Here is a 13,047-nt window from a genome sequence, read left to right as displayed (position 1 = left end):
AATATAAAAGTCATAGTAAAACTTCTATAAAATGGTTCCATTTGTATAATTCAAACAAGCACAACTGTATAGTTATTTAGGAACATAAATATATGATAAACAGTCAAGAAAAATATAAGAATGATAAACACGAACAAGATTCAGTATTGTAGTTTCTTATGGGAGAGGGGACATTTGAGTAGATAGGGAGATGAGACAGGGAAGACAAGGGGTACAGAAATGTATCCTGGTAATGTTCTACTTTTTAGTTTGGCATTGGGTACAAGGGTTCATTTTACTGACATTCTTTGTACTTTTTATAAGTATTTTATAAATACAATAACAATAACATTTTAATTTTTTATTAGGCTAAACCCCAGGCTTAGTTGAGCAACAAGTTATACTCATAGTATTATTATAGTCCCTTCATTATAGTGATAAGAAAAACTAAGATACAAGTGATTAAAAGCTTGCCTAAAGTCATACATCCTGAAAAACTAGGAATAGGACTAAGTTCATAGTCCATAAGTATTTTCACTCTCCCATACTTCTTTTTAATTTACACTTTTTGGAATATTTTTAATAAGATTTGAGTTGCATAGATCTTTTTATTAGGATTGTAAACCAAAGTTAACTTGAGTGGAATCTCTGTCCAGCAAATGTACTCAAGTCAACCACATTAACAAAATGAAGTCTGAAAATCATATGATGATCTCAGTAGGTGCAGCAAAAATATTTGACAAAATTGAACATCCATTTTTGATGAAAGCACTTGACAGAATAGGTATAGAGGAGACATTCCTCAATGTAATAAAGGGCATATATGTATGATAAACTTACAGCTAATAATCATACTCAATAGTAAAAAGCTTAGATCTTTTCCTCTAAGATGAGGAATAAGACAAAGATGCCCACTTTCAGTACTTTTATCCAGTATTTATTCACTTTTATAGTATTAGAATTCCTAGCCAGAGATGTAAGGCAAGAAAAAGAAATAAAGACACCCAAATTGGAAAGGAAGAAGTAGAACTGCCACAATTTGTAGATGGCATGATTTTATACAGAGAAAACTCTAAAGATTCCACCGAAAAACTGTAAGAACTAATAAATGAATTCAGTACCATGCTGTCTTGATGATCACTGCTTTGTAGTAAAGCTTAAAATCAGGCAACGTGATGCTCCCAGTTTTGTTTTTCAACATTTCCTTAGCAATTTGGGGTCTTTTCTGGTTCCATACAAATTTTAGGACTGTTTGTTCCAGCACTTTGAAAAATGCTGGTGGAATTTTGATCGGGATGGCATTGAAAGTATAGGTTGCTCTGGGTAGTATAGACATTTTAACAATGTTTACCAATCCATGAGCATGGAATGCTTTCTGTCTTTTTGTGTCTCCTTCAATTTCTTTCATCAGTGTTCTATAGTTCCTCCAGTAAAGATCCTTTACCTCTTTGGTTAGGTTTATTCCAAGGTATCTTACGGTTCTTGGTGCTATAGTAAATGGAATTGATTCTCTAAACCTATTTTCTATATTTTCATTGTTAATGTATAAGAAAGCAACTGATTTCTGTACATTGATTTTGTATCCTGCCACATTACTGAATTGCTGTATGAGTTCTAGTAGTTTGGGGGTGGAATATTTTGGGTTTTCCATATAAAGTATCATCTCATCTGTGAAGAGAGAGAGAGTTTGACTTCTTTCCAATTTGAATACCTTTTATTTCTTTTTGTTGTCTTGATTGCTGTTGCTAGGACTTCTAGTACTATGTTGAACAACAGTGCCAAGAGTGGGCATCTATGTCATGTTCCTGATCTCAAAGGGAAGGCTGTCAGCTTATCCCCATTGAGGATGATATTCGCTGTGGGTTTTTCATAGGTCCTGGCACAAACACAGACACATAGACCAGTGGAACAGAGTAGAGAGTCCAGATATGGACCCACAACTCTATGGTCAAATAATCTTTGACAAAGCAGGAGAAAATATCTGGTGGAAAAGACAGTCTCTTCAATAAATAATGCTGGGAATATTGGACAGCTATGTATAGAAGAATGAAACTCAGCCATTCTCTTACACCATACACAAAGATAACCTCAAAATGGATAAAAGACCTCAATGTGAGGCAGGAATCTCTCAAAATCCTAGAGGAGAGCATAGGCAGTAACCTCTTCAACATTGGGCACAGCAACTTCTTTCAAGACATCTCTCCAAAGCAAAAATGAACTTTTGGGACTTCATCAAGATCAAACCTTTCTGCACAGCAAAGGAAACAGTCAAAAAAACAAAGAGGCAACCCGTAGAATGGGAGAAGATATTTGCAAATGACAGTACAGACAAAGGACTGATATCCAAGATCTATAAAGAACTCCTCAAACTCAACACTCAAAAGAACAGATAATCGCGTCAAAAAATGGGCAGAAGACATGAACAGACACTTCTCCAAAGACATACAAATAGCCAACAAACACATGAAAAAATATTCATCACCATTAGCCGTCAGGGAGAGTCAAATCAAAATTACATTGAGATACCACCTTATACCAGTTAGAATGGCCAGAATTAACAGGGCAGTAAATAACAGGTGTTGGAGAGGCTTTGAAGAAAGGGGAACCCTCTTATACTGCTGGTGGGAATGCAAGTTGATGCAGCCATTTTGGAAAACAGTGTCGAGATTCCTTAAGAAATTAAAAATAGAGCTACCCTATGACCCTGCAATTGCACTACTGGGTATTTACCCCAAAGATACAGATGTAATGAAAAGAAAGGCCATCTGTACCCCAATGTTCATAGCAGCAATGACCACAATCACCAAACTAGAAAGAGCCAAGATGCCCTTCAGCAGACGAATGGATAAAGACAATATGGTCCATATATATAATGGAATATTACGTCTCCATCAGAAAGGATGAATATACAACTTTTGTATCATCATGGACGGAACTGGAGGAGATTGTGCTAAGTGAAATAAGTCAAGCAGAGAGAGTCAATTATAGTATGGTTTCAGTTACTTGTGGAGCATAAGGAATAACACAAGACATTAGGAGAAGGAAAGGAAAAGTGAATTGGGAGAAATTGGAGGGGGAGACGAAGCATGAGAAACTGTGGACTCGGAGAAACAAACTAAGGGTTTTGGAAGGGTGATGGATGGAAGGATAGGTGAGCCTAGTTCTGAGTATTAAGGAGGGCACTTATTGCATGGAGCACTGGGTGTGGTGCATAAACAATGAATCTTGGAACACTGAAAAATTTAAATTAAAAAAAATAAAGTATTGAAAAAACTGAATTCAGTAAGGTTGTAGGATATTAAATCAGTGTACAAAATATTAAGTTTTTACACACTAGCAATGAACTATCAGAGAAGAAAATGACCCCATTTGCAATTGCATCAAGATGTATAAAATAAGAATAAATTTAGCCAAGGAGGCAAAAGACCTGTACACTGAAAACTATAAGATGCTGATATAAAAAATTCAAGAATAATGCTCATAGATTGGAAGAATTAATATTGTAAAAATGATCAAACTACCAAAAGCAATCTACAGATTCAATGCAAGCCCTATCACAATTCCAGTGGAAGTTTTCACAGAAATAGAAAATAATCTTAAAATTTATATGGAATGGTAGACAAAACCCTCTTGTGAAAGAAGAACAAAGCTGGAGGCATCATGCTCCCTAATTTCAAACTGTATTATAAAACTATAATAAGCAAAACAACATGGTGTTGGCATAAAAACAGGCACTTAGAACAGTTGAACAGAATAGAGAGCTCATGGATAGACACCTATGCATATATGGTCAATTAATTTATGACAAAGGCAGTATGAATATCAATAAGGAAAAGATAGTCTCTTCAATAAATCTGGACTGTCACATGCCAAAGAATGAAATTAGACTACCAGCTTACACCATACACAAAAACTAACTCAAAAATGGATTAAAAACTTAAATGTAAACCTGAAACCATACAACTCTTAGAAGAAAACATAGGCAATAAACTCGTTGACATCAGTTTTGGCAGTGAATTTTTGGGTCTGATTCCAAAAACAGAGACAAGAAAGGCAAAAGCAAGTGGAACTATATAAAACTAAAAAGCTTCTGCACAGCAAAGGAAGTGATCAACAAAATGAAAAGCCAGCATGCTGAACATTTGCAAGTCATGTATCCAAGGAAGAGGTTAATATCTAAAATATATAAAAACTCATAGAGCCCAATAGCAAAAATAAAAACATTCCAATTAAAACATGGGTAAAGGACCTGAATACACATTTTTTCAAAGAAGACCTACAGATGGCCGACAGGCATGTGAAAGAATATTCAACCTCACTAATCATTAGGGAAATGCAAGTCAGAACCACTGAGATATCACCTCACACCTGTTAGAATGAGTGCTACCAAAAAGACAGGAAATAACAAATGTTTGTGAGGATGTGGAAAAAGGGGAACCCTGTGCATTGGTGGGAGTATAATTTGGTGCAGCCACTATGGAAAACAGTATGGAGGTTCCTCAAAAAATTAAAAGCAGAGCTACCATGTAATCCAATGATTTTATTTCTGGGTATTTATTTGAAGAAAATGAAAACATTAATTCAAAAAGACACCTGCATCCTTATGTTTATTGCAGCATGATTTATAATAGCCAAGATATGAAAACAACCTAAGTGTCCACTGATGGATGAATGGATAAAGAAACATACACAAATGGAATACTACTCAGCCATAAAAAAGAATGGGATCTTCTATTTCTAACAAAGGGGATGGGCCTTGAGGGCATCATTATACTCAGTGAAATTAGGTGGAGAAAATAAATACCATATGATTTTACTAATATGTGGAATCTAAAAAAGGCAAAACGAATCAAAACAACACAAAACAAAATAAAACAAAAAAACAAGCTAGAAGATACACAGAACACACTGGTGGTTGCCAGAGAAGAGGCAGGTAGGAAGTGGTCAGAGTGGGTAAAGAGGGTCAAAAGGTACAAACCTTCAATTATAAAATAAGTAAGTCATGGGTATATAATATACAGCATGGTGACTGTTGTTTATTAATAATAGTTCTATTATTGCTTACCGGAAGTTGCAAAGAGAGCAAATGTTAAAAGTTCTCATCAGCAGAAAAAAAAAATGTTTTTCTTACTATGTATGGTGCATAATAGCTAGACTTGTGATCATTTCACAGTGTATACAAAAATCGAATCATTACCTTGTATACCTGAAACTAATAAGATGTTATATGTCAAGTATACCTCAATTTTTTAAAAAGTATAAATGCTAGAAACAGAAAATAAGATTACCTAATTACTTCTTTCTCATTTTGCTTATTTTCTTGTTAACTAAAATAATGTGCAAGTGACACACAGTTTTAGAATATCTGAAACATTATTCTAAAAGTTTAAGTGTAATTGTTTATAGCCTAAGATGAGAAGTAAACTTTTTCATGGACTTAAATAACACCATTTTACTCTATTAATTTTAATTGTGATTGAGCATTTAATATTTATGTTCAAACTCAATAATTTATAGAAAACTCTGATTTTATAATCAGTCCTTATCTGGAAACTTTCTAAGAGGAATAAAGTATCAAAGAAGGAATTTCATGGTATAAAAATCTCTTCAAACACTTAGAAAGCAGGGGAAATATATAACCTTTACTCAGTTATTCTCTTTCATAATGAGTATGGTATATAGCTGTACAATAAATATTATAATTTTTGATACCATTATATAGTACATAATTTCATTTTGATTTTTCTATAATCAAATAGAAAAGTTATAAGCCAGATTATAATAACTGGCTCATAAAATTAAAACTAGTTACTTAGGGGCACCTGGGTGGCTCAGTGGGTTAAAGCCTCTGCTTTCAGCTCAGGTCATGGTTTCAGGGTCCTGGGATCGAGCTTCGCATCAGTCTCTCTGCTCAGTGGGGAGCCTGCTTCCTTCTCTCTCTCTGCCTCCTTGTGATCTCTGTTTGTCAAATAAATAAATAAAATCTTAAAAAAAAAAAAAAACTAGTTACGTAATCTATAATGTGTTGCCAGATTGAAGCTAGGAAGTCTGTCTTGTAAATTTAAGAGTACTTTGAAGAAAATTTCCAGCAAAATTTTATGTTGTGAATCTCAAGTCTTTCAGTATCTATTAGCATAAAAAAGGTACAAAATAATTTATTTTATAAGTATTTTGTAGTGATGGAGAAACTGGATTTTGTCATTTTCTGTCCTGCATGTGCTTGTTTTCATTTATTTAGTATATATCTACTTCACATGTTCCTGAAATTTCCTACACTAATGTTGCCTCTTTGGAAAGTGCTACATGTAAACCATGTTCTTGCAATTGTATTTTTGGAAAAGCGTGTGGGTGGTGTTGGATTCACTTGAGTAGAATTTTAATTAGATCTACTGCATTCACTTTTATTAAACGAAAGAATACTAATTCCTTTTTAGCATGCTGACCGTGCTTTATTCTGACAGAGGGCTCTCTTTAAATTTGTTCTTCAAGTCCCATCATTTATCTTTCAGAAACAGTCATGTCACTTTTCTAACTTCAAAATGTTTGATAATTCTTCTTTATATTCAAACAATAAAATATCCTTATTATGGCATTCAAGGCCATTTCTGCTTTGTCACTAAGGTCCTTTGCAGCCTAACCCATCACCCCATTTTTCTTCCCTCTGCACCCGAAGCAGCTGCCCACGCACACTGTCCTGGCACCCTGGATTATTCATCATCTCCCATGCAGTTAACTTTAAATCTGCTGTATTTCCTTGGAGTTCCTCTATCTACATGGAATATCCTCCCCATTTCTGCCACCCTTTCCTTCCACAGCTTCTGGCAGGTAAAATCTAGGCGCTCTTTAAAACCCAGTTTAGAAGACATCTCTGTGGTATCTTTCTTTTCTCTTTCTCACCCTCTTCTCCCATAGGACTTAATCAGTGTCATAGTGTCAAAGTCATAGGACTTTGCAGTTCTGATCGAACCTGATAGTACAATTAGTCATTTGTTTCTACTGTTCTACCACCTAGTGAGTTCCTCAGTGGCCAGTTTTTAGTTTTATTAAATGAAAAACGATGTATCATAGTGCTTAAGAGCATAGATTCTGAAAATCCTTTTGGGACCCCATATTCCCCTTCAACTATCTTTTATCTGTTCTTTTCTTTACTGGAAAACTTCTTGAAAATGCTGCTAATTTCTTTCCCTTTTTCTCTTGAATTCCAATCAGATTTTACTTCCACCACTCAACCCTTTCAGGGGCACTAATGACCCATGTTTCTAAATCCCATTGTCGATTCCCAAACATCTTACTTGGCCCTTATCAGTATTTTACATAATTTAACACTCAAGTGGCGGTCCTTTTTCTCTCGTATTGTAAGCAAAGTCCTTCATAAGATACCTTTTTTCCCTTCTCCCCCCCCCCCTTTTTTTGGCTTTATTTTTTTGATTCTTCTTGTTTCAAAGCTCCAATTGTTAGGGTGCCTTTTTTTTTTTTTAAGTTTTTGGGGTTTTTTTGTTTTTTTTTGTTTTTTTAATCTGTAGTTACTACCTAACTGATTTCATCATGGCTCATGGCTTTAAATTCCATCTATATGCTGATGAATCCCAAACTACAGTCCAGTTACTAACAGTCTTATTCTTCCCATTGCTCAGGCTAGAAATCTTGGAGGCAGTGTTGATGTCTCTCTTTCTCACACTGCCTAGATATAGTTCTTCAACTATTTCTATAGTCTCTACCATCAAAATATATCTAAAATTCTCTTCTAACCATCCTCAAGGTCACCACCCTGATTTAAACCTCTCCTCTAGATTATTGTAATAACTTCCTAAATGGTCTTACTGCTTCTATTTTCACTACCTATAGTAGGCAAGATATACATACCTATTAATATGGTATCTGTTACATGTAAGATACATAAGTATGTGTAGGAACTGAGAATTACACAAAAACTTAAAAGAGATATAATTTCTGTTTCCTGGAACTTATTCCTTATACCTATTCAAACAACTATTATTTAAAAGCAATGATGAAATAACAAATGAAGAAGGATTCAGGCTATAGAAACTAGAAAAGATTATCGCTAGTCATGTTACCAAAGAGAATACATAATTTGAACTTGTTTGTATCGGTGACTCTAGCTGAACTGAAGAAGAGAGTGAAGAACCTTATAATCTGTTAGAAAGTGAGTAAATAAGCAAATTCACCAACACATAACTGTGGTGAATAATCTGAAACATTGAGTAGAGAAAACTGAATTCTGGATTATAATGGGAAAATGTGGGAATAGCCAGAAAATAGTGGGCCCTGATCACTTAACTAAGGAGTTTCAAATGTATTCCAAGAAATGGCAAAGGTATTGAAAAATTTTTGAGCAGGGAAGTAGTAAATAAAAATGTTCCTCTCAGAAAATATGACAGTGCAGGCAGAAATGAAGAGGACAGACTTCAGGCTTAAATAGTAAGTAGCTATAATAATTAGGACTTGTGGTAATCTTAAATGGAATTGAGGTGGCCATCTAGAAATGGAGCTAAGAGAATATATTTGAGATATATTTCAAAAGAAGAATTGATAGACCTTCATGTCTAATTAGAGGAATTAATATTTATACTGCCAAGAGTGATAAGAGAAAATCTTAATCTCAGGAAACAAACTGGGGTTGCTTTAGTAGAGAGGGGTGGGAGGGATGGGGTGTCTGGGTGATGGACATTGGGGAGCATATGTGAGTGCTGTGAATTGCGTAAGACTGATGAATCACAGACCCGTACCCCTGAAACAAAGAAAAGTAGTAAGTGAGGTTTTATTCATTGTTTTTGATAACTTCGAAGTGGTGAATTTTTATTCTTTTAATTTTTTCTATATTCTACCTCAGTTGCAACCAAAATTGTGTGATGTGATAGTCTAGCATTTCATTATTTAAATTTAAAACCATCTGATGATATTTTGTTTAAACTGTGGTGAAAATCTGCAGGGCATAAATAAGATCAAGTCAGACTCAACTCAGCATATGGTGCTTTAATGGCTGGCACTGAAGGAGTTCTCTTTGCATAGCTGTTGAATTATCGCCATCATTAGCAGGTGTTGCAGTGAAATATGCACTATAATGTTGCCAGTAAAATTAAATGTGTTTTGTAGCATAATGGAAACTTTTGAAAGACCTATAGTTCTCTTTAAAAATTAAGCTTTTTAATATTGTAAGTTTACAAGTTCTTTCTCATAGTATTATCTTCAGATATTGTTTTCCACTGCTGTATGTTGAAGGAATTCTCAGAAGCACATCTTAAACACTTTATAATATGAAATTTTTAAATGTCTACAAAAATATTACTCCATTTTTGTCAAATCTGAAGCATGTGCCATATATATAGAAAGTATTTAAAAATATTTAATGATTGAATTTAAAATCATCTATAACTTAAATTGGGAAAACTAAAAAGTGATTCACTTTTATTTTGCAGTGATCGGCATGTTGGTAAAATTTATTCCAAATCCTCTTCCTTTCCGGACTATGTGAGAAAGTCTCTAAAGAAGCTTGGATTAGATGAGTCCAAGGTCAGTATATGATTGTTGTTTTCATAAAAAACAAAACAGGAGAACTTCTAGGACTAATGAATTGAGATGATACAAAATAATTTACCTTCTACTTTTCTCCCATTTGTGAAAAACGTCTAATTATATTGAGATCATACATCTCTAGAGAGACTCCTCCTTAGGTTTATTCAGATACCATGTACCAGTTCTCAAACCAAAACAGCTAAAAAGCAAGTAACAGAACAAATGGAAATTATAAGTAAAGCAGGAGTGACCAGACAATAAACTGCATTTATTTAAAGACTGTATAACTAATTAAAATAAAAAACCTTAAATTCAAAAGCCTTTTTGAATGGGAGAATCCTGGAAGGTGGTGACATCATAAAGGGGGCCCAAGCTAATAATTGAGAACATAATGTTGAAGATAAAATGGTAAGCTGGTTGGCTAGTAGTAATAAATATTCCAACCCTGAGAAAAAAACAAACTTTAAATTCAGAGTTATTTACCAAAGTATTAAGTTGAACTTGGACCGCTCTGGTATTTTGGGGTTTTGGTTTCTTGTTCTGGGTTTTTTATTTGTTTGCTGGGGAGGGGCAGAAAGAGTGGGAGAAAGAATCTTAAGCAGGTCATGCCCAGAGTAGAGCTCCATCTCACAACCCTGAGATTATGACCTGAACTGAAATTAAGAGTTGGACACTTAACCAACTGAACCAGTCAAGTGCCCCACTCTGGTATTTTGAATTGATTATAAACTGAAATAAAGAATAAAATAGGTGGTTAAAGGAATGAGATGGATTTCTTGAAGAAGTAACACAGGTGTGATTACATTGAATCCCTAAAGGGTATTATTTAGTGTACCAGTTTTCACTTACTTCCCAGTGGCTTTATTATTTAAAGCAATTAGACGGTTATTAATCAGATTCCTCCTCTATAAAATGGCTATTCAAAAGCATTTCGAACTCATATGATGTGAGATTAAATGGGGTAATAAATATAAAATACCAAGCACAATGTTTTTACATAGTAAAATGCAAGCAAGATAGTTTTAGTTTGTTTCATTTTTATATATAGTTTTTATTATATGTTATAGATATATATTATATTAGGATATTATTTACTAATGTTATTTTAATAATATTATTATACTTTATGTATAGTTTTTATTATTCTGATTTTTATATATGTTTGACCAGTAATAACACAATTGATATGACTCTTGTCAATATTTTTATTTAGTCACCAAATGAAAATCCTCCTAGTCTTACATAAATGAATGAGAATAGACAACTTTTTTCTTGATTATTTTACTTCTGGGTCCTAAGCATTATTTTCACAGATGAAGAACTAAGTTTTTACTTAAACTAAAAATATATTATCCTTTGCCAAAAACTAAACAGCAAAAATCCAGAAAAAAATGTTGCTTATCTTTCCTGATAGCTTTCTCTTTCCAAATTTATCTTTAATAACCATAGTAATTATTCCTTCATGCACTTACTATATGACTGATAAGAATTTTTTTAAGGGAAAGAGAGAGTAGGGTGTCAGGGGGAGGGTCAGGGAGAGGGAGAATCTGAAGCAGACTCCTCAGTGAATGCAGAGTCTGATGTGAGGGCCAGTCACCTGATGCAAGGCAACCCTAAGATTATGACCTGAGCTTAAACCAGGAGTCAGATGCTTAACCAACTGAGCCACCCAGGCACCCCTGACAGGAATATTAATTAATAACTAATATTTACTAAGCACTTGCTGTGTGGTAGTTATTGTGCTAAGAACATCACAACATTATCTCATTTGCTCTTCACAGAAGCACTTATGGTAGATCCTATCATTATCCCCAATGTAATGATCTAGAAAGAGAGGTGTAAAAAAAGGCAAGTCATTTTCGCAGGGTCAAGGAGCCAGCAAGTAGTAAAGGTGGATCTTGAGCACAGATTCAGCTAACATCAAAACCTCAACTGTTAACCACCACTATACTGAGAAGTGAAATGTAAAACAAGAGAAAAAAAGACTAAGGTACATAGGTATCACCATGTAAAATTAGTCTTAAATTATTCTTTGTCTTAGTTAATAAAGGCAATAGTAGTGCCCTACTGATTTTTTCATAATACTGTTTAAACTCATTAAGAACAAATATGTCAGACAAAAAGGAACAAGAAACCCAAGGTGGAACACTTTGGGGGAGGAAGGTACAGAACAATGTAATAACAACGTAACAAATACTTAAAATCATGTACTGGTGAAAGGTAGGAGACAGATGAGTAGGTGCTTTGGGGGTGGGGGTTTGGTTTGCATTTTAAGCAAGAGGAATTCAGAAAGTTTTATGTCAGGTCAGAGTTGTTGGAAAGAGCACAAAACCAAAGTTGTGTTTTTGATCCAATACAAACTCCTAATATTTCTCTCCTGCATCATGAAGTATCAATGCTCAAATTAAAGTTTTGACAAGCTCAGTAAAAAGAAGTTTGTATATGGTTTCATTTTAAAAATGAAATTAATTTTCACATGCAAATAGTAAAAAGTAAGCACTGAAAAATATCAAAACCATTTAGTTTAAAATGTTAAATATACCTCAGTACTTAAAAGATCTTTGACTAAATTTATTATCATTTATTGATAAACATATAGTTGGGTGTGTGGTGAATGCATTGATGTGTTTCTAATCTTTTTAAGCAAATCTCTTAATATTCAAAACTATGTAGTTATAAAGTATCTAGAAAATCTCTTAATGTGCTCTGGATATATTTTTAATTACAAGAAATCATGTTAAGTGAACGGAAAACATTCCCAAACAAATTATCATTCCAAAGGAAACCAGAGTTCCATGTTCTAGATATGTAAGTGGCTTATGCGCAGCTTAAAAGCTTAGTCCATCATTCCTGTAGTCAGTTGTTGAAAGACAGCATTGGACAATTCTCTTAGAGCAGGATTTGGCAGCACTATTGACATTTGGATAAGTCTTTGTTATGGGAGGCTATCCTGTGCATTGAAGGATATTTAGCAGCGTCCCTGATCTCTACCCACTAAACGTCGGCAGTAGCACCCCACTGGTATTAAAAAAATATATTAATTAAAAGAAAGAGGTAGTCTCCAGACATTGCCAAAAATTCCTTGGGGGGCAAAATCCCCACTCCCCACCTCCAGTTGAGGTCCACTGTCTTCAAGCATTTGTCATCTCAGTGATGAAATTTGCAGTCATCTAACATTTCCATTATAAACCCCATATATTTTTTTAAATGGCAATTTACATGTTACACCAAGAAACTCAGAAAGAGGAAGTGGGGGAAAATCAATGATTCTGTTCTTATATTTTGAAGACTTTTTATTCAAAACAGTCCCCTCCTTGATCTTTCATTTGTATAGCTCTAACTGCTTATAGAAATATTGTTTCAGAGTCCATAGTCTATGGACTCTGAAAAACAATCTGAGGGGTTTGAAGTGTGGGGGGAGGGGGCTGTGGGAGGTCGGGGTACCAGGTGGTGGGTATTATAGAGGGCACGGATTGCATGAAGCACTGGGTGTGGTGAAAAAATAATGATACTGTTAGGCTGAAAATAAATAAA

At 34.3% G+C, this 13,047-nt stretch overlaps 1 protein-coding gene across 9 annotated transcripts in view; it reads left to right on the top strand.

Moving 5' to 3' along the window:
• Nucleotides 1–13,047, top strand: part of METTL25 (methyltransferase like 25) — a 143,796-nt gene that overhangs the window by 98,776 nt on the left and 31,973 nt on the right. For all 9 annotated transcript variants that reach the window (XR_004286733.1, XR_004286734.1, XM_032346883.1 and 6 more), the window contains exon 9: nucleotides 9,417–9,510. Coding sequence is in view for 7 of the 9 variants with exons in the window: in XM_032346883.1 (XP_032202774.1) it covers nucleotides 9,417–9,510 (94 nt within the window). In the remaining 2 variants the exon portion in view is untranslated. The remainder of the gene's footprint in view (nucleotides 1–9,416; nucleotides 9,511–13,047) is intronic.

This window comes from Mustela erminea, chromosome 6 (genome assembly GCF_009829155.1).
Source record: "Mustela erminea isolate mMusErm1 chromosome 6, mMusErm1.Pri, whole genome shotgun sequence".
Classification (NCBI taxonomy): Eukaryota; Metazoa; Chordata; class Mammalia; order Carnivora; family Mustelidae; genus Mustela; species Mustela erminea.
Note: the sequence above shows the minus strand (reverse complement) of the source record. Positions and strands in the feature narration are given on the sequence as shown.